This window comes from Rhincodon typus, chromosome 12 (assembly GCF_021869965.1).
Source record: "Rhincodon typus isolate 14 chromosome 12, sRhiTyp1.1, whole genome shotgun sequence".
Lineage (NCBI taxonomy): Eukaryota > Metazoa > Chordata > Chondrichthyes > Orectolobiformes > Rhincodontidae > Rhincodon > Rhincodon typus.
The window spans coordinates 15,203,088-15,228,206 of NC_063343.1; the positions used below are offsets into that span (position 1 = coordinate 15,203,088).

The window sequence follows — 25,119 nt, forward strand, 5'->3', positions numbered from 1 at the left end:
GCTGTGTTCATCCAGCTCTACACCTTGTTATCTCGGTCACCCATCTGTGCTTCGTTTCCCCAACATAGAGGAGACCAAGTTGGGAGCAATGAATGCAGTAGACTGGGAAGTGCAGGTGAAGTGTTGCTTCACCTGGAAGGTATGTTTGGGCCCTTGGACACTGGGGAGGGAGGAGGTAAATGGGCAGGTGTTGCACCTTTGCTGGTTAAAGGGGAAGGTGCTGTAGGGCTGTGGTGAGGTATTGGGGGTGAAGGATGTGTGGACCAGGGTGTTCCGGAGGGAACAGTCACTGCAGAAGGCGGACAAGGGAGGGGAGGGGAATATCTGCCTGGTGGTGGCATCTTGCTGGAGGTGGTGGAAATAGCACCTGATGATCTTCTGGATGTGTATGCTGGTGGGATGGTTGGTAAAGACAAGGGGAACCCTATTGCTGTTGCTGGATGGGGTTTCCTTCTAAGATCCTGCCAGACCTGCTGAGCTTTTCCAGCAACTTTGTTTTTGTTCCTTTTTGACAATATCCGCAGTTCTTTCGGTTTTTGTTTGGGGCGAGAAGTTGCGATAGGGTGGAGCCTGAAGATATGGGGCAGAACTAGGCTGGCAAGAAGTTGGCTCAGAACGATTATGGGCGGTGGTAAAGTCATAGAGCGGGCTCCACACAGTTGGAGGTGTCGACTGCGCCGGGGCAAATAAGGGCAGGATCATGGCTTAGGGCATTCCCAAAACAAATGGGGTGGGGTCAGTGTTCAAGGAGCAGGCTCTGGGCAAGTGGGCTGCCAGGTTAATAGGAGGTTGCGTCTGAATGGTGGGGGCTGGACTGGGGCAAAATGAATGTGGTCTGGATGGGGCAGGTACAGATCAATAGGGTCTTGAGGGTTGGGTAGGACTAGGGTATTAGAAGTTTCGGTGAGGCTAACGAAATAAGTCTTGGATGGTGCCTGGCCAGACAATGCGAGGCGGGATATCAAATGGGATTGGGTTTTGGATGTTTGTAGGATAGGTAAGGAGGGATCAGAGTCAGTTAGGACTTGGTGATTCCTGGGAAAGTGGGCTGGGCTATCGCTTGGCTAGGATAGGTGTAGAGCATGGGGCCCTGAAGAATTTTCAAAATCAGGCCTGGCCGTTGGCTGGTGTGATGAGGAAATGGAACCAGGAATGGGCTGCTCTCTGGAACTGGTGTTGAGACAAAGGAAGAAGGGAATGGACTGGGTTCAGAACCACACTCCGCTCCTGCAGTCAATAGTACTCCCTTCCATTGCTGAAATTTGCCTTGCCCCTTCTCTGGTTGGTGCCCTCCTTGTCCCTACATTGTTTGGTGCTCCATTTTGCCTCCATTGCGGTGAAGCTTTTTGATGATCTGTGCTGAGGTGACAGCCCTAACATGACAGTGAGGTTCTTGTGTGTGTTTGGGGGAATGGTGGTGTAACCTAGCTGTTAATTAACAGATCTCACCCTGCTCCATTCTGTCTCTTTAAGTGAAAAATTAGCTTGAACTGACAGGATTGCTTTGCAGGTTGGTTGCTGCTTTTGTCTTGTAGTGATTACTCCTGTGTCTGTGGTTGGATGCCCCTCGCTCTTGTTCAAGGGGTAAGTGAATGATGCAACGATTCAATGAATAGCTTTTGAGTGGTTGAACTGGGGAGAAGGCCTTAAGACTTGAGCATGTGATAGTATCTGGTTTTGTCTGACCTGGACTCAGCAAAGTCTTTGCATACATTCCCCAAAATATTTGTTCGTTGAATGGAGTAGTTGGCTGCCCAGACCAGCTGTACTATTTCAGCTACATCACTAGCTTTTCCCACTGTTCAATGGAGGCTGCTAGCCCCTAATACTTCTTGATACGGACAAGCCGGGGGTGGTTTAGATTAACCAGTGGGAGCAGAATCAAAACCAATCTACTTTGCCATAGACAGAAAATAATTCAATCGTTAATGAATCATAATGATTGTTTGGAGAAGTCTGGCTGTTCGCAAGATGCTTCAATGTAAATAAGTTGAAACTCTCAAGAAGGTTTGGTGGAATTCAATATAAAAACAGAAAGTGCTGGTGGTACTGTCAAGAGAGAAAGTCAGTGTTTCAGTTGGATGACCTTTCACCAGAAAATAACCACTCTTACTCTTGTTTTTTTCTGTCTCTTTACCCACTGTCCCCCCTTTCTCCTTCCCTCCTTTTTCTCATGCCCTCCCTCCCTCCTGTTTTCTCACCCCTCCTTCCCCCGCACCCTACCCTGTTTCTCTCACTTTTGTGCTCTCACCGTAGTGCTGTCGCTCCCCAAATGGTGCCTTGTCTGGCTCTATGTTCTAGCACTTTGTGTTGTTATGTCACATTTATGGAACGTGCAATATTTTGATTTTTGTTTAGTGGAATCCTACAAATTATTACTTTGAAACACTGCTGAACAGCTTTTACAGCACCCTGTCTGGCAGTTTCATGTTGCACCCAGATTGATGTACCTGAGGGTCCTGCATGAAGTGACCTCTTGCAATGGACCTTGTGGTGCTTCTACCTGAGGTAGAGCAATGTGAGCACTTTCCCTCACTTCTAGAGGGGGGAGGAAGATCACACGTGTGATGCTCTTTTGTTTCTTTTTGTGATTCTGTCACCTTTGGAGATTATTGCGTCAGCAGATGTTTGTGTTGGTCCAGGTTTCAGCCTTGGGAAGGATGCCAGAGCTGGAGACAGTTTGTAGGGGAGATCAACTAGAAAAATTCAAGGGATAAGGAACATCACTTGTATGGAGGGACTCAAGTAGCTGGGAGTGCTCACTTAAAATACAGAATGTTTAGGCAATGTAAAATTGAAGAGCTTTGATAGTGTAAATATGACAGATGTGTAAGCAACCAGGTGTTAGGTCATGATATTGAGGGTAACATATTGGCATGGATAGATGAATGGTTGGCTAATGGTTAACAGAAAATGGGAAGAAAAGGATCATTTTCAGATTAGCAGAGTGTGAGGTTTATTGTGATTTTGGCATCACTACGGAGGTCTCAATTATTTACAATTTGTATAAATGACATGGTTGAAGGGACCAAAGGTAGGTATGTTAAATTTGTTGATGTCACAAAGATAGTAGGAAAATGAGTTATCAAGAGGAAGTAGAGAGTCTGCAAAGGGGTAGTCATAGATTATGAGAGTAGGGGAAAAGATAAGAGTCCATTTTGACAGAAAGAACAGCAAAACATATTATTTAAATGAAGAAAGATTGCAAAACTCTTGAGGTACTGAGGGATCGGAATGTTCTGGTACATGAACCACAAAGTTGGTGTGCAGATTACAGCAAATGGTTGGGAAGGTAGTTGGAATGTTGCTTTTTTAAAAACTATTTGTACATGTGATGCGGGTGTTGGTGACCGGGCCAATATTTCTTGCCAATCTCTCATTGAGAAAGAAGGTGGTAGTGAGTTGCCTTCTTAAACCATGTGCTGTAGGTACATCCACAATGCTGTTAGGGAGGGAGTTCCAGAATTTTGACCTAGTGACACTGAAGGAACAGTGATATATTTCTAAGTCAGGATGGTGATTGCTTGGCTGGGAACTTGCAGGCGGTGTTTCTATGTGTCTGCTGCCCTTGTCTTTCTATATAGTATTGCTCATGCGTTTGGACAGTGCTGTTGAAGGATTTTCTGCAGTGAATCTGTAGATACTGCTGCAACTGTATTTCAGTGATGGAGGGAGTGAATGTTTGTAGATGTATTGCCGTTGCAAAGAGAATAGAGTCAGGTCTACAGCACAGAATTTGGCCAATTTAGGCTGCACTGGTCATAAAAAAATCTGCCACAGAATTCTATCCTGTTTTCCAGCACATGGCCTATAGCCTTGTTGGCATTGTAATTGTACATCTAAATACTTCAAATGGCAAATGAAAATTGCAAAGTTTTGTTACAGCTGTCCACGGCATAAGTGAGGCCACATCTGGAGTACTGTGTACAGTTTTGGTCTCTTCATTTAGGAAGCAATGTACAAGGTGTGGCAAGCAGTTCAGAGAAGGTTCACTTGACAGTACCTAGGATTGGGGATTGTAGCCTTGTTCGATGAGGAAATGTTGTACCTGAATACAGTGAAGTTCAGAAAAATCACAATGATCTTAGAACCACAGAAAAGCCATGGCACAGAAAGATGCCATCAGCTCCCTGTGCCTGTGTTTTGAAACAGGTAAGGTAATAAGGATGCTTGTTGGAGTGGATCCTGAGAAGATGTTTTCCTTGTGAAAGAGCTTGAAACGAGCAAAGTTTAAAAGTAAGGAGTCTGCCATTTTATTGTGGGAATGAGGGTAATGTTTCCTCTCGGAGATTGAAAATCTTCACAACTCAGAGAGCAGTGGAGGCAGTGTCATTAAATATTTTTAAACTGGGGTTAGATTCTTGACTGACAGGAGAATCAGTGGTTATTTGTATTAGGTAGGTCTGCAGAGTTGAGGCCACAATCAAGTCAAAACTGAAAGAGCTCCGGAGTGGATGTATTTGGAGAATTCTTTCACAAATGGAGTTAGATGCTGCCGCCTGTGCTGTATGATCCCGTTGCACTCTTGGGTGGAACACTGGATAATACTGGGCAATGTTATTGCTCCAAATGATCAGAGAACTTTTCGATTTTTATTGACAGTAATAAAACTTGCCACTGAGTTCCTGAAGATTCAGGCTGCATTTAGAAGAATTCAATTTAACCTTAAATTCTTTCTGGTTTATATTCGGTTGCTGATTTAGGAAGGGGAAATTAAAAGTGCTAACCTATGATTACTGCCTCATCCAGGAGCAACTATATAAATTCGCTACAGGGATTGAATTTGAAATCTTTGCACCTGTCCTAGAAAGATAGGAATTATTTCCCTTGAAAATACTGCATTCAGACAGGAAAGAAGCTTTGAAAACAGATTCATAGAACAATGGAGAAGCATTTTTAAACTAGGAAGAGGGCACAGGGATAAATGAAAACTATCTGAATCAGGAGATTGATCAAAATTGAGAAGGTAAATGTAGAGAGAAAAGAGTTCTGCAGGCGGAATAACCTGCAGGAGAAATGAAGAAAAGGAGTGACCAAGCATCCAGTTAATTGCAAAGAAAAGTCATCAAGGAACACAGTGCCAATAGACAAAGGAGTAGCTTTGCAGAGGCATATAGCATATAGCATCATTGTTACTAATACACAGAAGGCCATTTGCCTGGTGATATCATGCTGGCTGTCTATAGACCAACACAGTCATTCCCACTCTGCCACTTAATTCCCTAAACCCTTCAAGTTTATTTTTAAGTGTCCATGCAATTTATTTGAAAATCATTCATCATCTCCCCTTCTACCACCCTGGTGGGTAGTTGGCTATCAATACCACTCATTTCCATTTGCTGCACAAAACAGTTTTTCCTGATATCTCCTGTGGACACAGATCCTGTACTGTCCTTTTACCATCAGCTAATAGAAATAGCTTTTTTTAAAATCTATCACACTAAATCCATAATCTTACACACCTCTATAAAGTCGCCCCCTGCCGCCTTTGCATCAATGGCCTTCCCTGTGTCATAAGGTCAGAATTGGGCTGTTTGGTGCTCAACATTGTGCAATTAGCATTCACTACTCATCAGAATCTGAAGCAGTCTGTGTTCAAATACAACAAGATCTGGTTAACATCCAAACTTGGAAGAATAACATTTGTCTTCATAAATGCCAGGCAATGACCACTTCCAGTAGGAGACAATTTGACCACTACCCCGTGACACTCAGTGACTGAATTACCATGACTGAATCCCCCCCAATATCAACATAACCAGAAACTCAACTGCATTCGCTTAATAATTACAATGGCTACGACAGTAGGAATATTGCAGCAAGTGACTCACCTACTGAATCCCCAAGGCCTGTCCAGCATCTATAAATCAGGAGTGTGATGGAATATTCCCCACTTGCTTGGATAGATGAAGCTCAAGAAGCTTGACACCATCCAGGAAAAAGCAGTCTGCTTGCTTGACACCAGCACCACAAGCAATTTCTCCCTCCACCACTGATGCTCAGTTGTACTAGAATGTACAATCGCCATGATGCACTGCAGAAATTTGTCGTAAGTCCTTAGACAGCATCTTCCAAACCCACGACTACTTTCATCTAGAAGAACATGGGCGGCAGATACCTGCGAAAGCCACAACCTGTAAGTTGCCCTCCAAGCCACTCACCATTTGTCTTGGAATTATAACATGTTCCTTTGTGTCATTGGGTCAACACCCAGGACTTCCTTCCCTAACTGCATTATGGGTCTACTTACAGCACATGGATTGTAGCGGTTCAAGAAGGCAGCTCAACATTACTTTCTCAAGGGCAAGTAGAAATGGGGCAATAAATATCAATGTCCCAAAAGAGAATTAAATTAAAAAAATCCAGTTCCTTCCATCAAACATTGTAGCAAAACCTCTCATCTCTGGAATGATTCTGGCTAAAATCCTCTGCACCTTTCTCAAGGACCCTCACATTCATCCTTAAAATCTGTTCAGACAACATCTCTGCATGTTGTGTTACATCTTTCTATTACTTTAGAAGAAAAATCAGTTAGATTAGTCAAGCCGGATCTGCCTTTCACAAACCTGTGCTGGCTCTCCTTAATTACTGTAAACCTCTCTAAGTGTTTGGTGGTCTTTTCATTGATTTATGTTTCCAAAACCATACCCCCATTGGTGTTACATTACTTAGCCTGTAATGGCAGTACAGCATCCTTACATGGATTACCTTTGTCTCTTTCCAATTCTCCGTTGCTTTCAGTAAATCCTTCTGTTATCTACACCAGCACTTCCAATCCACCCTGAGCATTGTCAGCTTTTTCAGTCCATCATGTCTATCGGTTTTCATCCCAACCATTCCCTCAACTATCCCTGCTTCTTGTTAGTTATGCCTCTTTGAGGATGACATCAACTTAGGGTGGCAAGCTTCTGCCTGGATCTTTTGTGTTGGAACAGGCCAATTCTTGACCTGCAGATCTTTGAACATGTGGACAGGACATCCAACCAGGTAGTGGGATGCAAAGAGCAGGATCTGCTTCTTTTCTTTGCTTCTGTGCCTGACCTTCAGGAGGTTTGGGCTCAAAAGCATGAAGCTTGATTGGCAACCCGTTGCCATTTAGATAATTGGTAGTGAACTCTTCTCAGTCATTAATATCAAGGTAGCTGCACTTGAAGGATAGATTTGAAGTGTCTTTTTGGTACTTTCTCAAATCTCATCCGGAGCATTGACGACTTGAGAGTTGAAAAAACAGAGCCTGGTGTTAGAGACACTCTTCAGCCATCAGTCCATTATGGTTAATTTTGTAGCAGTTTTGCTCAATCCTTGTAGAGCTGACTTCAAGAAGGATGTGAGTATTTGTTTGACGGTCTGCCGAATGTGGAGGATGTGGTGGAGGCATTGCTGGTGGAATTTCTTTAGAATTAGAATTAGAATTAAAATTAGCTTTATTGTCACGTGCACTTGAATGAGTGTAGTGAAAATTTTGCAATGTCATCGCTTAAGGCACCATCTTAGGTACAAGATACCAAGGTACAGATACTTAAGTATTTGGCACAAAAGTTAAAGAATAATAAATAAAAGTCCAACATAAGAATAAAAAGGAAACACAAAAACACTCGAATTACAGTCCTTTTCACCCATGTCCATGCCTGCACCTAGCCTCCAGGCCACTCCAAGCCAAGTCTTCAGTCAGCGTTGGGCTGCAAAATTTGAGGCCTTGCCTCCAGTCCACAAAGGCCTTGCCTTCCTGTGGCGGCCTCTGGTCCAGGACTCACCACCTCCATCATGCACTGAGTAAGTTTAAAGTTAGAAGTTTGAAAAGGGAAAAAGAAAGGGCGGAGTAGAGGAGCTCCAACTGGAGCGTCCTACTCTGCTGCCATCTTGGATCAGAAACTTTGATATAGTGCTGATATACAGTGTAGACCTGACTGCAACACGAGTGTGGTGATTAATACTGCTCTGTACGCAAGGACATTTGTTGACTCGTGAAGGTCTTTGTTAAATACTGGCTGCCATATTGATAAAGGCTGAGCTGGCCAAATTGATCCAGTGCTGAATCTCCACATCAGTTACGGCCTTGTCAGAGAAGTGGATGTGAAGGTATGGGAAGAGCTTAACATATTCCAGAGTTTCTCCTTCAGCATATATGAGAGGTTGAATATTAGGCTGAACAGGTGAGAGTTGATGTGAGATAACAAGGTGTAGAGCTAGATGAACACAGCAGGCCAAGCAGCATCAGAGGAGCAGGAAAGCTGACGTTTTGGGTCTAGACCCTTCTTCAGAAATTTGAACTTTATTTTGGCAACATTGAAAGACAGGCTGAATCTTTGAACACAAAATTAAAGAGCTAGAGATGGGCTTTCACAAATGATGCAAAGTGTGTAATAATGCTGCAGTCATCGGCATACTTGCAGGTTGTGTCTCTATGGTGGTTAGTTTTGGCATAGAAGCACCTGAGATTAACATGTTTTCTGTTTAGGCAGTCCTTATTAATCACACCTGACGGCAGTTGAACTAGGAGGTGCATATCCGTTGTCAGGTAGATTATAGATGAAATGGGAGTTATCTCTCAGCCTTGCTTGACACTGATGTAGATTTTGAAGGCATTTGTTTCAGATCTTGCACATAAGACAGTTGTAGTCCTATGAAGAAGCAGTTTCAGAATCGGCTAGAAAGAGACAAGAAATGGATACTTTCCATTTTGCACTCATCAGGGAAGACACAAGAAAACCAACTTAGAAAAGAAACAACAATTTATATAGGGTGAGAGGAGGGTGCTGATTGGTGGAGATGGAGGCGAAGCAAAAATTGTTCACTTGTGATATTTAACTAATTTCAAACCAGGTATGTCAATTCTGATTGGTCACAATGTTACCATGGGGATACAACAGGGATTTGGGTGACTCCATAGCCCTTTCTTCTGAAGTGTGGACAACCAAAAACAAGGTCCGGTGTGTGCATTTCTCCTCTTTGCTATTCCCACCGGTCCAACCCCTTGTCAATTGGTGTCCACCTGTAGACTGCACTCCTTCAGGATATTGTCACTCCCAGCGGTCTCCATTGCTGAGTACATGTTTGACAATTGTGCACACCCTGAAGATTCCTATACTCCCTGCCTCTGCTATACTCCTATGCCTTTTCTCTTAGCTTGAACCCTCACTGCCTTATGGGTGGACATTCTCCGTGAACATACAACCCAAGGAACTCTCACCCTGCCCCATGCTGCACAGTGATTCTTGCTGCCCCTCAAACTTGGAAACTCTGAGCTCGAGATGAAGCAGTGAGAGACACTTTGTACATATGTGTCTCTAAAACCACAGAAACACAGAAAGGGTCCAGTATAGAAAGAGGCCATGCAGGTCGTCATTTGTGCCAGCTGAGGAGCAAAAAAAACTAACTGCCCATTCTCATTCCACTTTCTAACACTTGGTGTGCCGCTTAATCCAGGTTTTTTTAAATGGGCTGAAGGTTTCCACCTCAATCACCAAACTGGACAAAAAAATTCCAGGCACCCACTGACCTCCTGAAAAAACCTTTCTAGAAGTTGCCTCTAATCCTTCGACCAGTTAGCTTAAATCTGAACTTCTGGTAATTGACCTCTCTGTATAGGGAAACACGTCTTCCCTGTCAACTGTACCTATGCCCATCATTATTTGTATACCTCAAGTGACCCCATTTTCTCTCTCATGCTCTTTGTCTCTCTTGTTCCCCGCCCGCCCGCCCCTGTTTACTGCTATTGTTAACCTGATTGAAGATTTTAATTTTGGATCTCCTTGTTTAAATGAGATAAAAGGAGAAGAACGCTGCAAACAATTCTTCCTGTCTTTTCCTGGTATATCACATTTTGAATTTTTTTAATAAAACGTGGCAAGTCAGCTCTGACATCCACCTCCTCACCTTGTGGATACCCTCACTTCCCAGATCCTCATCCTCTGAAGATCCACTCCCCAAGCTTGTCCTTCTCTGGGAGTCCCATTCGTTCAGTTCTTTATCTTCTGACACCTCCCTTGCTGCAGCTTCTCAACGTCTGACAGCCCCACTCCCCAGCTCCTCATCCATTCACTCTAACCCTTCCAGCTTCTCATCATTTGACCACCCTCCCGTCACTTCTTCAGCCTCTGAACCCCAAGTTCCTCATCACCTTATACTGACCATCCACACGCCCAAGCTGCTCCTCTGCTCAGATCTCTACGTCTTGCTAATCCTCCCTTTTGTTTCTCCTCCTGGTATCAGCTTTGGTTCATTACTGCTTTTGACCTGTGCTCCCTTCTCCCTCATGTTCATCGGCATACTCTGTATGTGTTAACCACTGCCTAGAAGTGAGTTCCATGTTCTTGCCATTCCATGGAAAAAGAAGTTTTCGCCAAATTTGCTGTTTGATTTCTCCATGATCTTGTATTGGTTGATTGTCTGTAGTTTTATTCATCCTCACAATTGGGAACTGTCTCCCGTCTACTGTCTCGAACTCTTTCATTATTTCATCCACTTTAGTAACTTCTTCCTAATCTACCAAATTCAATCTACTACAGGGAAAGTAATATAATGCTGCAACTAGCCAAAATGAATGGTCAGGTTAATGATACAGACAAATGCTCCAGGAGGTGTTACTGACGTTGTCACTGTTCTGTTGTTAACTTGTTGACTATGTCTCCATTCAAATTCTTGTTGAAGAATGTAAATTTTCAAATTTTACTTTTCCTTCTTGTACCTCTTTTTTTTGTCCATTCCAGCCAAATGTTCTCTTTATTTCTTTTTTAATGATTTGATATTGAATTTGCACATGCTGGTATTTATCTTGTTCTCAGTGCTTTGTATTGCATAACACTTCAATGTGATAACGGAATACTGCATAACTGTTCCAAGGGTACATTTAATAAGATAATATATAATTTGACCAGGGTGGGATGGGAGCACATATCTTAAGTAAATCTGTCACACAACAGTGGTCTTCATTCAAGAAGAGAAAGGATTAGGAGAGCTAAAAGGGAACATGAGAGGAGACTGGCAGGCACAATAAAGAGAAAATCCAAACTTGGTTTACAGGTACTTTAAAGGTTAAAAGATAATGGGGGAAAAGAGCACAGCCCATTAAGACCACAGCGGTAATTTGTGCTAAAAACCAGAGGGAGTAGGTGGGATTCAAAGTGAATACTTTGGTGCTGGAGTTCCCTGGTGAGAGGGACGATATGTGTGTAGTGGTCAGGGAGATCTGTGATACAGTTAAAGAAATGCGCGTAGATAAGTTTTCAGTGGTCTGGCAGCTGAAAAATAGATTAATCCCTAGGCTCGATAAAATGTTTCCCAGGTTGTTGAGGCAACAGAGAAAATAGCAGGAGCACTTGCAAAAATGTTCAGTTCACTCTGGCTGCAGGAGAGGTGCCAGAGGACTGTAGGACAAAGAGGTCATAGAGGCATACAGCATGGAGACAGACCCTTTGGTCCAACCAGTCCGTGCCGAACGTAGTACCAAACTAAACTAGTCCCACCTGCCTGCTCGTGTCCCATATCCCTCCAAATCTTTCCTATTCATGTATCTAGTCAAATGAGTTTTTGACATTGTAATTGTACCCGCATCCACCACTTTCTCAGGAAGTTCATTCTACACGCGAGGTGCAAAAAAAAAGTTGTCCCTCACATCTTTTTTAAAATCTCTCTCCTCTCACCTTCTACCTATACCTCTCATTATTTTATAAACTTCTATCAGGTCGCCTCTTAACGTCCTACACTGCAGTGAAAAATGTCCCAGACTATCCAGCCTTTCTTCATAACTCAAACCTTCCATACCCGGCAACATCCTGATAAATCTCTTCTGTAACTGGGCAACCAGAACTGGACACAGTATTCCAGAAGAGGCCTCACCAATGCCCCGTACAACCTCAACATTACTTCCTAACTCCTCTACTCAAAGGACTGAGCAATTAAGGCAAACGTGCGAAACACCTTTTTAACCATCCTGGCTATACAAGATGCGAACTTCAAAGAATTCTGTACCTGCGCTCCTGGATCCCTCTATTCTAAAACACTACCCAAGGCTCTACCATTAATTGTATAAGCTCTCCCCTTGTTTGTTGTACCAAAATTCAATACCTCACATTTATCCTGATTGAACTCCTCTCTGCCATTTTTCAGCCTGTTGACCTATTTGATCACTATCCCTTCGTAATCTTTTACTGTCTACCAATTTTGTTGTCGTCCGCAAACTTACTCATCATGCTGTCTATATTCTCATCTGAGTCATTTATATAAATGACAAACAAAAGAGGACCCAGAACCGAACGCTGTGGTGACAGACCTCCAGTCTGAAAAGCAACCCTCCATCACCACTCTCCATCTCCTGCCGATAAGTCAATTATGTATCCAATTGGCAAGTTCACCCTGAATCCCATGTAGCCTGGGTTTACTAATTGGTCTACCATGTGGAGCCTCGTCAAAGGCTTTACTAAAATCCAAATAAACAACATCTCCTACTCTGCCATCATCAATCTTTTTGATAACTTTCTCAAAAAACTTAATCAACTTTGCGAGACAAGATTTTCCTCGCACAACACCATGCTGACTATCCCTGATCAATTTTTTGCTTCTCTAAATGTCCATAAATTCCATCTTTTGTAATCACCTTCAATAATTTACCCACAATCAAAGTTAATCTCACAGGTCTATAGTTCCCTGATTTCTCCTTACAAACTCTTAAACAAAGGTACAACATTAGCCATCCTCCAGTCATCAGGCACCTCACTCGTAATTCTAGATGATTCAAAATTTCTGCAAGGAGGTCTTGCAATTTCTTCCCTTAGTTCCTACATTGTTCTGGGATACATTAGATAAGGTCCTGGAGATTTATCTTTTTTTTTTGTTCTAAGGCCTCTCAAACTTCCTGTTTAGTAATGTGAACTGTTTTTAAAACATCCAAGTTTATTTCTTTGCATCCTCTAGCCTCCATTTTTTTCTCCACAATAAAAACTGATGTGAAATATTCATTTAGTATCTCTCCCATCTCCTGGGGTTCAACACACAGACGACCTCCTTGATCTTTAAGAGGCCCTACCCTCTCTAGTAACCACGTATATAGATGAGGGCAGTGCTTTTCATATAGTCTCCTTGGAATTCACCAAGGCTTTTCATAAGGTCCCACATTGGAGACTGATAACGTAGGTAGGAACCCATGGCATCCAAGGAAATTTGGTAAATTGATCCATAGTTGGCAGAGTAGCAGGAAGCAGAGGCAAAGAATGATGGTTGAGGAGTGTTTTTCTGAATGGAGGTCATTGTCCTTTGGTGTCCCAGAAGGGCCAGCGTTATGGCCTGTGCTGTTTGTGGTTCGTAGGAATGATTTAGACTTGAATGTAAGAGGATTTGCAGACGATACAAAAATTGATGGGATGATAAATAGAGAGGAGGATGGCCTTACATTACAGGAGAATATAGACAGGCTGGTCAGATAGGCTGATCAGAGGCAAATGGAAGTCAATGTGTTTGGGCAGGTCAAAGAAGGCAAGGAAAGTCGTGATGAATGGTAGGACCCTGGGAAGCACGGAGGATCAGGGGGACCTTGGTGTGCATGTACACCAGTCCCTGAAGATATCATCACAGATGGATGAGACATATGGTCTAATTGCCTTTATTAGTTGAGGCTTAGAGCTGAAGAGTGAGCAGGTGATGCTGGAACTGTATACAATGTTGGTTAGGCTACAGCTAGTGTATTGTATGCAGTTCTGGAATTCATGTTATAAGATGGGATGTGAAACCATTGTAAAGGCTGCAGAGGAGATTTACTAGGTTGTTGTCGGGATTGGAGAGTTTCAGTAATGAACAGAGATTGGGTAGACTGGGGTTGTTTTCCTTAGAGCAGAGAAGATTGAGGGGGCATTGATGGGGTAAACAGGAAGAAACATTTTCCCTTGATGGAAGGATCAATGACCGAGGACATAGATTGAAGTTAAGGAGTAGAGGTTTAGAGGAGATGTGAGAAAAAACTTTTCACCCAGAGTGTGTTGAGAATCTGGAACTTGCTGTCTGTAATGGTGGTAGAAGCAGAAACTCTCATAGCATTTAAGAAGTGCTCTACTTAAATATGCACTTGCAATGCCAAAGCATACAAGGATGTGGGCCAAGTACTGGGAAATGGGATTAGAATAGTTGGTCATTTTTAAACAGTATGCATGTGATGGGCCCATCATTGCTGTATATGTCTGTAAGTGACCGGTAGAGATGTGTGGAAGTCAGAGGTCAAAGGGATGATTCCATTAGGACCTGAATTACAAATTCTTAAACTGTCAGACAGAATTGGAAAATTCAATCTGCTCAGATCAGGGGAATAAGGTTGAATAACAAAAGAAATGGTCTGTGTGAAATGTTACTGATAGGACAAAGAAAAGGAAATGATGTACCTTCAGACTATGTTCAATTCTGTACTTAAACAGGATGTTAGTTCACCTACAGGCAGAAGCATTGCTGGTCTTGGTTTAATTTATAAAATAGATCAGGTAGGCCAGGTAAATGTGAGCGATCACCACATCATTCTTACATTCTGTATATCTAGAATACTTTATCTCCTCTCCATGAACCATTTTCTATTCAGAGCACTCCATCTCCCTTCACACCAGCCAATCCTTGTCCAGGGCACTCTGTATCCCCTCTCACCATCCATTCCCTATCAAGGGATCTCTTATTTCCTTTCACACACCAATGAATTCCCATCCAGGCACTCTGTCTTCCCTCCCACCAACCAATCCCTCGATCTCTCTTTACACCAACCAATCCCTTTGCAGTGCTCACTGTCTCCCCTCACACCAACTAATCCCTATCCTGGACTCTTGGTCTCCTCTCTCGGCACCCTGTTTTTGCGTGAACTTTGGAGGATGAGGGATTATTGGAAATGATCAATGGTTATTTGCTGCCCTCATCAGTTGTAACGTGTAACCGCAGTCACCTCACCTATTGAGTTAACCTGCTGGGCTCTCAATTTGGTGTGATTGTAATTGTAAAGTTGAGGCTGGTACTGGAAATGCTTTAACCTGTTTAGGTTATCTGATGCTGCATGCAGCATTTCCCTGTCTAATGGCCTGAGATGGAAGTGGGTTTTAAAATGTCAGTAGTCGCATAAGTACTTCTGATTTCACAGCATTCATTTCCTCCTTGAGGAGCAGTTGTGTCTAGAAGTGCACTGTAAGCTTTCTGTTTGATGTTACTCTTTAAATAGGTTGAGAAAATGAAAGATCCAAGTCAGAGTAATAACTCTCCAAGCATCAACAGCGATGAAGTTGTTCTGAATGGTCACTCACACGATGAGGACAATCCTTTTGCAGAGTACATGTGGATGGAAAATGAAGAGGAATTTAATAGGCAGGTAAGCACAGAAATTATTTCTATAAACTTTTATACTTTAGCTAAACTCAGACTTCAACGTGTTGCTTTCCAGTGGGTCCTGACACTTCCATTAACTGGACCAGGTCCCTTATCGTTGAAGGTCGTTTGGTTTTACTGAAGTAGCATGACCAATGATTAATGCTGATTTTTATGTTTGAATTGATATGGATTCTCATTTTGGATAGATACATTCCAACAAATAAGGAAAATTCTCGGGGGGTCCCACCATTCATAGTTAACTAAAACAGTCAAAGACAATATCAAACTCGGAGAAAAGGCACATAATTGTGCAAAGATAGGTTGCAGGTTAGAACTTTTGAAATAATATAAAACACAGCAAAGGATTATGAAAAGATTAATGAGGATGGAAAATTAAAATTTGCAAGAATGCCAGCCAAAAATAAAAAAGCAGATAGGAAAAGTTTCTTCAGGTGTTTTAAAAAGAAAGGAGTTAACAAAGTAAATGTTGGTCCTGTAGAAAACTAATAGAATGTTATATAAAAACCAAAAGAATCATGGATGCTGTAAACCAGGAACAAACACAGAGGTTGCTGGAAAAAGCTGAAGGGTCACTGGACCCGAAATGTTAACTCTGATTTTTCTTCACAGATGCTGCCAGACCTGCTGAACTTTTCCAGCAACTTCTATAATAGAATGTTATATCTTATTGTGAGGGTAATTGAATTCAAGAGTTTGGAGATTATGCTTCATTTTTACAGGGCATTGGTGAGACTGCATCTGGATCACTGTATACAGTCCTGGTCACCGTATTTGCGGAAGGATGTTAGTGTGTTGGAAGCAGTTAAGGGAACGTTTACTGGACATACCTGGAATGAGCACATTGCCTTATAAGGAAAGGAAAGGCTGGACAGGTTAGGCCTAAATCCTCGAGTTTAGAAGACGTGTCTTCTGAGGGCGTTTGATTGGTGTATGTTGAAAGGATGTTTCCTCTTGTAGGAGAATCTACAACTAGGGGCCATATTTTAAAAATAAGGGATCACTCATTTAGTTTAAAAATAATTAGTTGCCTGTTTAAGCCAGAGATGAGGATTTTTTTCTCTCTGAGACTTGAAATCAATGAAATTCCCTTCAAAAGGCAGTGGATGCATAAGACCATAAGGAGCAGGAATAGGCTGTTTGGCCCCTTGAGCCGCCTCCTCCGTTCAGCAGGATCATAGCTGATCTGACATTCTTCATGCAGAATCATCCCTGTAGAATCTTTAAATATTTTAAAGGCAGAGGTAGATAGATTCTTGATTACCACAGGGATGAAAGATTATCAGGGGTATGCAGGAATGTGGAATTGAGGTTAAAATCAGTTCAGCCATGAACTTATTGAATGGTGGAGCAGATTCTTGTTCCTTCCTTGTGTGTTTGTAGTTATACACCCACCCTGATTGGTAAATTTTAACATAAATCAACATAGGTAGAGAAATTATAGGAAAAAGATCCTTAGGGACTGGAAAAGAAAGAACTTACAATGGCTAGTCAGCATGGCTTTCATGCAGGGGAGGTCTTGTCTCACATTTGATTCAGTTTTTTGAGGAAGTGACGAAGATTGACGAGGATAGGGCAGTGGATAATGTTTACATGGACTTTACTAAAACGTTTGACAAGGTCCATCGTGGTAGGCTGATCCAGAAAATTAAATTGCATGGGATTCACTGTGAATTGATAAGTTGATACAAAATTGGCTTGGTCATAGAAGACAGGTAGTAATTGTGGAGGGGTGTTTTTTTTTCCGACTGGACATTTGTGACCAATGGTGTCCTGCAAGGATCAGTGCTGGGACCTTTTTGTTTGTAATATATATAAAGGATTGAGTTGAAAATGTAGGTGGTCTGATTAGCAGAGTTGCAGACGACATGAAGATTGGTGGAGTTGTGAATAGTGGGGAAGGTTGTCAGGAGATTTAGAGGATCAGTTGTGAAGTTAGGAGAAGTGGTAGATGGAATTTAATCCGAACAAGTGTAAGGTGATGCATTTTGGGAGCTCAAATGCAAGAGGCAAGTACATAGTAAATGGCAGACCTCTTGGGCGCATTGATATATGGAGGGATCTTGGGTTGCAAGTCAAGATTTCCTGCTGTTATCACATTATTTTTTGACCTATCAGCTGTCCCTGATGTGGCTGGCCATATCTACTTCCTTAAACCCTCCTGATGTCGATGTGGTTCCAGTTTTATCTATCCAATCAAAGCCAGAGAATTGCCTGCAATGAAAATGACATCTCGTTCAGCTCCTGTACCATTACCCATGGAGTACCCACTTGGTTCAGCACTTCTCTCTCCTATTTCCCATATACTAGCTTCCTTTTATTGGAAATTGAGGTCAGTAGAAGTCAGGTGGGAAATTCTTTGCTGCATGGAGTCATACCTAGCACAATAAAAGATGGTTATGGTTTTTGAAGGTCAGTTGTCTCAGCTGCAGAATCAGGATAGTGGCAAAGGCCCAACCATCTTGATCCTGTTCATTTTATCACTCTCACCTCAGCTCCGTGTCCACAATGACTTGATTTAAAATTACCATCCTTGTTGTTTAAATTCTTTCAGGGACCTAGCCCCCTCTGTTGCTGTGATCGGAACTGAACGTATAACCACACAACACCCCCAAAGAAAAATTACTTTCCTCTGATTCTTGCCTCTTATGCTTCCTTTCAGTGCTGTGTCTTCTGCTATCTAGGTCTAAAACCATGGAATTTCCTCAGAAAGCCTTTCAACTTACCACTCCTGTCATTCCTTAAGAGTCTTTTTAACTTGAGGCTTCTAGCCATCTACCCTAACCTGTCCTTTGGTACAGTGTCACGTTTTGTTTAATAATGCTCTTGTGGAGCACCTTTGGATGTTTTGCTGTGTAAAATGCATGATTGAAATACAAGTTATTTTTGTCTGATACCAACCAGTAACAGTGTATACTAACACAACTAATGTGCAGGACCTATAGGTGCTGCCTGTAAACCGGCTCATGCAATCATGCTAGCATTTCAGGTTCTGTACCAGTGGACCACTCTCACTTGTGACTGTTCTCCCTCATTATTACTCATCTCCATCCAAACCATTCTACATCGAGCTCTCCTGACCAAGATCACGTCTAACTATTGCCAAACCTGGTTGCTAATACATGTTTCAGAGATAGCAGGAACTGCAGATGCTGGAAATTCTGAGATGATAAGGTGTAGAGCTGGATGAACACAGCAGGCCAAGCAGCATCGGAGGAGCAGGAAGGCTGACGTTTCGGGCCTAGACTCTTCTTCAGAAAAAAAAAATGCCAATACATATTTCCAGCTTTACCCAGCTTTCTGTTCTTCTTAATGTCATATATCCCTCAGTATTCAGAACCTAATCCTTGTCATCTTGTAATCACATCTCCAGAATGGCTATCAGATGATATTTACTTAATTCAATATTTGCTATCAATTCACAGTAGCTTTATGGATTAAAAATGGCAACCTTTCCACGGATTGAGAGCCTTGTCCTGTTCACCTCATCTTAGTGATCACAATAGATCAAGGAATGTTGGTCTAGGAATATAAGATTTCCATGGTTAGGGCAAAACGGAAACTCCGTTTAACAGTTAATTTGAAAACCAACAGCTCTAACAGTACGGTACTCCCTCAGTGTCGAGGCTCTGACAGGGCAGTGCTCCCTCTGTATTGCCCCTTTGACAGGGTGGCGCGGTCTCATTACTGACTTTTCAGTTGTACTGTGCACCCTCAGTACTGACAAAGTTTGCACTTTCAGAACATGGATAGATTCTATTTTGGCAATGAAATCAAGTGTTATGAGAGGTAAATGGGAATGTGAAATTGGACAGATCTTCCATAATCTTGTTGAATGCTGCAGCAGACTTGAAGGGCAGATTGGTTCTTTTCTGTCCCTATCTCATAATTCTTAGGTAAACACACACTCCACACTGTGTGTAGACCCAACCAGCGTTCTGTTTAAGCACAAACTCGCACTGAATTTGAACAAAAACTGTGTTGAAACATATGCTGCACACTTTTGTTTAAATAGAGACTACACACTGTATTTAAACAGCAAGTTAGGTTTGCTACTGCTGACTGCCTGTGTGAAATACTTGAGAGGTTTACAGCAACAAGAGAAACTGTTTAAACTAACTATGTGTTCTAGAACCATTTGTCCCATGTGGACTTGTGTTCCTCTGACTCTGTACTTCATGGGAGCACTGGCAGACAAAATGTGATTCGTGATAAGCTTGAGGCATCTTAGGAAAGGAGAGGGAGGCAGATAGCTTCAGGAGGGAATTCCAGAGTTTCAGGCCTAAGCAGCGATGGACATAGATTTTGCAAATGGTGCATGATTTAAAATGGGGCATGACCAGCACAGAAGCTAGCTCATTCCATTTATTTTTTTCTGAAAATGGTTTGTTGGATCACATATCATCTGTCTATCACTCACTTTTCAAACAAAAACTGAGTTGTGGACAATCAGTTTCTTATTGGAATATGAAGTACAGCTTTGATTCAGAGTGAACTGCATTTTCCAGCAAGCAATAGAATCTTTGTCTTTGGCCCATCCAGATTGTTGAGGAGTTGTGGGAGGAAGAGTTCATCGAGCGCTGCTTCCAGGAGATGTTGCAAGAGGAGGAGGAACATGAATGGTTTATTCCAGCAAGGGATCTGCCCCAGACCATTGGACAAATCCAGGAGCAACTGAATGGACTTGTCATCAGCAGCAATGGATCAGTGGAGGAGCTTGTGGTAAGAGGGAGCTCACTGTTTGCTGCAAGCTAAGATACAGGGTGAATGTGTATAAGACCATAGATATTGGAGCAGAATTGAGTCTGCTATGCCATTCGATCATAGTTCATATGTTTTTCAACCCTCCTTCTCCCAGTAACCTTTGATGATCTTACCAATAAAGTACTTATCTATCTTTGTCTTAACCACACTCAATGACTTGGCCACCCACAGCCTTCTGCAACAACAAATTCCACAGATTGTCCACCCTCTGGCTGAAGAAATTTCTCCTCATCTCAGTTCTAAATGGTCGTCCCTTCACTACAAAGCTGTGCCCTTTGGTTCTAATCTCTCTTCCTAATGGAAACACCTTCTCCAGATCTACTCTATCCAGGCTTTTCAGTATTCTGTAAGTTTCAATGAGATCTCTCATCCTTCTAAACTCCAAGTACAGACCCAGAGTACTCAACCACTTCTCATATAAGAAGCCCTTCATCCCCAGGATCATTCTTGTAAACCTCCTCTGGACCCTTCCAATGCCAGCACATCTTTACTTAGATACAGGGCCCAAAACTGCTCTCAATATTCCAAATGCAGTCTGACCAATGCCTTGTACAGCGTTAGTAGTACATCTCTGCTCCTGTGCAGCATTTTGTCATGGGGCTTCTGGAAATCCAAATAGATCACACCCATTGGCTCTCCTTCATCTAACTTGCACGATACCTCCTCAAAGAATTCTAACACATTGGTCAGACGTGATGTCCCCTTGCTGTGCTGACTCAGCCCTATTTTATTATGCGCTTCCAAGTACTCTGCAATGTTGTCCTTCATAATAGACTCTAAAGTCTTACGAAAGACCAAGGTTGGGCTAACTGGCCTATAATTTCCTGTCTTCTTCCACCCTCTCCTCTTAATCAAGTGTGTTACATTAGCCATTTTCCAGTCTTCTTTCCTTTTGTGGCTCTTCAACTCTACCTACACAGATTCTATGCCTTCCGACTCTATACCACAACATGCTATCTAACAAGGCAGCTCTGTCCCCTCTGCCCATCTAGTCTTTTTGGTAGGATGCATATCCTTGGATATTTAGTTCCCAGTCTTAATCCCCTTGCAGCTATGTCTCTGTGATAGCCACAACATCATAACCACCAACTTCAATTTGCACTACAAGCTCATTTATCTTGTTTTATATACTGCATGCATTTAAATACAATACCTTCAGTCCTGCACTGACTGTCCCCTTCTCATGGTTTTCCCCTCTTTTGCTGCGCCTGAAGTTACATTCTTGACCCTTTCCATGTTCTCTGTTGTCTTTCTTGTCATTGAAACTTTAACAACCTCTGCTGAGTCATTTTCTGCCCATCATAATTTCCTGTTAAATTGAACCCCTTCCCTGCCACCACAGCCACTTATGTGAGTTGCCAGAACTCTGGTCCCAGCGTGATTTTAGGTGGAGCTCGTTCCATCAGAATAGCTGCCTTTTTCCCAGAACTGGTGTCAGTGTCCGATGAATTCAAACCCGTTTCTCCCATACCAATCTTTGAACCACGCTTTTGCCTCTTTAATCTTGTTGATCCCGTGTCGATTAGCTCATGGCTCATTCAGTAATCCAGAGTTTATTAGCTTCTTGATTCTGCTTTTTAATTTAGTCCGTAACTGCTCATATTCTCTCAGCAGAGCCTCTTTCTATCTGTGTCATTGGTTTCCATGTGGACCACAACAACTGGATCTTTCCTCTCCCACCCCAAGTTCCTGTGCAGACCAGATGAAATATCCTGAACCTGGGCGCCAGGCAGACAACTTAGCCTTTGAGACTCAATCCTGGCCACAGAGAACCGTATCTAACCCCCCGACTAATATAGCTGTATTCACGGATAGTTTTCTCTTTTCTCCCTGCTCTTGAATGGCTTCCTTTACCATGGTACTGTGGTCAGTGTGCTTATCCTCCCTACAGGCTCCCTGCTCTCATCCACATGGAGTGTAGAGGGTGAGTGTACATCAGGCTGCCTGTGTACTGTCAGTTTTTAGAGGGCGAGTGTGGGGGATGCTGGCCATATAAGGTCAATGTGTACAGCGCGAGAGTGGTGTAGAGGCACTGTTTACAGTCACTTGTACAGGGTGAGTGTGGGGGAGGCTGCCTGTGTAAGGTCGCTGTGTATAGGAAGAGTTTGAGGGAAGTTTTCTGTAGTGACAGTGTGTACAGAGCAAGTATGTGAGAGGTGGCTTGTGTAGTGTCAATTTATAGAGGGTAAATGTAGGGGAGGCTGCCTGTATAAGGTCGGTGTGTACAGGGTAATTGTAGTGAATGCTGTCTATTAAGGTCACCTTGTACAGGGTGAGTGTGGGAGAGGCTGCACGTGTAATGCCAGTGTGTAGAGGGTGAGTGAGAGGGAAGCTCCCAGCATAGAGTCAATGTGTAGATGGTGTGTACACGTGGGTGCCTGTGTAAGGTCAGTGTGTAGAGGCTGAGTGAATAGGAGGCTGCCTGTGTAAGTTGTGCATGTCCATTGTGAGTGTAGGGGCGGTTGTCTAAGGTCAATCTGTACAGGACAAGTGTGGGGAAGGCTGCCTGGGAAACGTAGGGTTACAGGAAAGGATAGGGAGATTGGTCCGAGGGGATGCTGTTCAGAGGGTTGGTGTGGACTTGTTGGGTTGAATGGCATATTTCCACACTCTGAGGATTCTATGAAATTTAAACAGGGAGCATCCTTCTCACTCGCCCTCTACACACTGACCATACACAGGGAGCCTCCCGTACACTCATCCTGTACACACTGACATTACTCAGGCCCCCAGGTGTACACTCATTTTGTACACACTGACCTAACACAGGACCCCACAGTCACCCACTGCAACACTGATGTCATACAGGCCACCTCCCCCACAGCACAGGGAACTGGACCTTTGACCCACCTAGACTGCGTTGACAGATGAAGCCTTTCTAAACTCGTACCCTTTGCCTCAAATCACTGCCTATTCATTTATCAGACAAGATGCTATTGTGTCTGTCTCCACCACCTCCTCTGGCAGTGCATTCCAGGCACTTAACACACTCTGTGCTTCTAAAAAAAAACTTGCCTCTCATGTCTCCTTTAAATGTACCCCTTTTACTTTGGTCAAAAATCACATGACACCAAGTTATAGACTAACGGGTTTATTTGAAGACACAAGCTTTCAGAGTCTCGCGTTTTCTTCAGGTGTCAGTGAAAGAAGTGGCATCCGACACAGAATTTATAAGCAAAAGATCAAAGGGTCACAGAACTGATGTGAATGTGTTACCTTCAAGCTATGTCCCCTACTAATTGACATTTCTACTCTGGGAGAAAGATTCCGACTATCCATTCTATACGTGCCTCTCACAATTTTATAAACTTCTATCAGGTCGCTCTTCATCCTTCAACGTTTAAGTGAAAGCAAACCAAGTATGTGCCATCGCTCTTTATAGCTAATCCCCTCCAAACCAGACAACAGCCTGGTAAACCATTTCTGCACCCCCTCCAATGCCTCCACATTCTTCTGGTAGTGGCAACGAAAACTGTACAAATTATTCCAAATGAAGTTTGTTTGCCTAAGTGAAGTTTTATACAGCTGCAACATGATTTGCCAATTTTTATACTCTATGCCCTGACTGATTAAGGCAAGCATACCATATGCCTTGTCCATCTTATCCACTTGTGTTGCCACTTTCAGGAAACTATGGACCTGTATGTTGATGTTACAAAGGATTCTGTCATTTACTGTATACTTCTCTCCTGTGTTAGATCTTCCAAAATGCATCACCTTGCATTTGTCTGGATTGAACTTCATCTGCTGTTCTTCTGCCCAAGTCTCCACCCTGTCTAAATCTCTGTATAGCCTCTGGCAATCCTCCTCACTATCCGCAGCTCCCCTAATCTTTGTGTCACCTGCAAACTTACTAATCACCCAATTTACATTCTCCTTTGAATAACTTTTTATATATATTACAAACAGCGGGGTTCCTAGCATCTGCGGAACACTACTGGTCACAGATCTCCAGTGTGAAAACCACCCTTCCACCCTACTCTCTGTCTTTTATGACTAAGCCAGTTCTATATCCATCTTACCAGCTCATTGAAGATCGTATGTGACTTCACATTTTGTATTAGCCTGCCGTGAGGGACCTTGTCAAAGGCCTTTCTAAAGTCCATATAATCAACGTAGACTGCCCTGCCCTTATCAATCATCTGTCACTTTCTCAAGAAACTCAATCAAGTGTGTGAGAGAAACAGCCTTCAGACCCATGCTACTTATCGCTAATAAATCCATATTTTTCCAAATTTGAATAAATTTTATCCCTAAGAATCTACTCCAACAATTTTCCTATCACTGACATAAGACTTTCTGGCCAGTAATTTCCCTTTGTTGCCTTTCTTAAATGAAGGAACAATGTTGGCCATTCTCCAGTCATAGAGACATAGAGACGTACAGCACGGAAACAGACCCTTTGGTCCAACTCAGCCATGCTGACCAGATATTCTAAATTAATCTTGTCCCATTTACCAGCATTTGGCCTGTATCTATCTAAGCCCTTCCTGCTTGTACCCACATGCCTTTTAAATGTTGTAATTGTATCACCCTCCACCACCACCACCTGTGGCAGCTCACTCCATACACGCATCACCCTCTGCGTGAAAAAGTTGCCCCTTATGTCCCTATTAAATCTTTCCGCGCTCACGTTAAACCTATGCCCTCTAGTTTTGGTCTCTGCGACCTTGGGGAAAAGACCTTGGCTATTCACCCTGTCATGCTTCTCATGATTTTATAAACCTTTATAAGGTTGCCCCTCAGCCTCCAACACTCCAGGGAAGATAGCTGCGACTTATGCTGTGACTAAAGACGAAACAAAGGTTTTTTTTTACAAGGCTGCAGCAATTTCCTCTGCCTCCCTTAGCATTCTGGGATCGATCCCATTAGGTCCTGGGGACTTGTCTACCTTAATTCTTTTCAAAACGCCCAACATCACCACTATTTTTATATTGACATTGTCTAGATTATTAATGTACCCCTCCCAAGACTCACCATCCAACATATCCTTCTCCGTTGTGAATATTGATG

The 25,119-nt window shown here is 42.8% G+C and overlaps 1 protein-coding gene across 2 annotated transcripts in view; it reads left to right on the plus strand.

The window, feature by feature from the left end:
* The window catches only part of LOC109923808 (polyadenylate-binding protein-interacting protein 2), a 44,902-nt gene that overhangs the window by 15,388 nt on the left and 4,395 nt on the right, over positions 1–25,119 (plus strand). The window contains exons 1-3 of one of the 2 annotated variants that reach the window (XM_048603829.1): positions 1,566–1,584; positions 15,179–15,325; positions 19,885–20,064. In XM_048603829.1, coding sequence (XP_048459786.1) covers positions 15,188–15,325; positions 19,885–20,064 — 318 coding nt within the window. In that variant the 5' untranslated portion in view covers positions 1,566–1,584; positions 15,179–15,187. Of the gene's footprint in view, positions 1–1,565; positions 1,585–15,178; positions 15,326–19,884; positions 20,065–25,119 lie in introns of those variants that run through there. The other variant, XM_048603830.1, reaches the window with a different exon arrangement.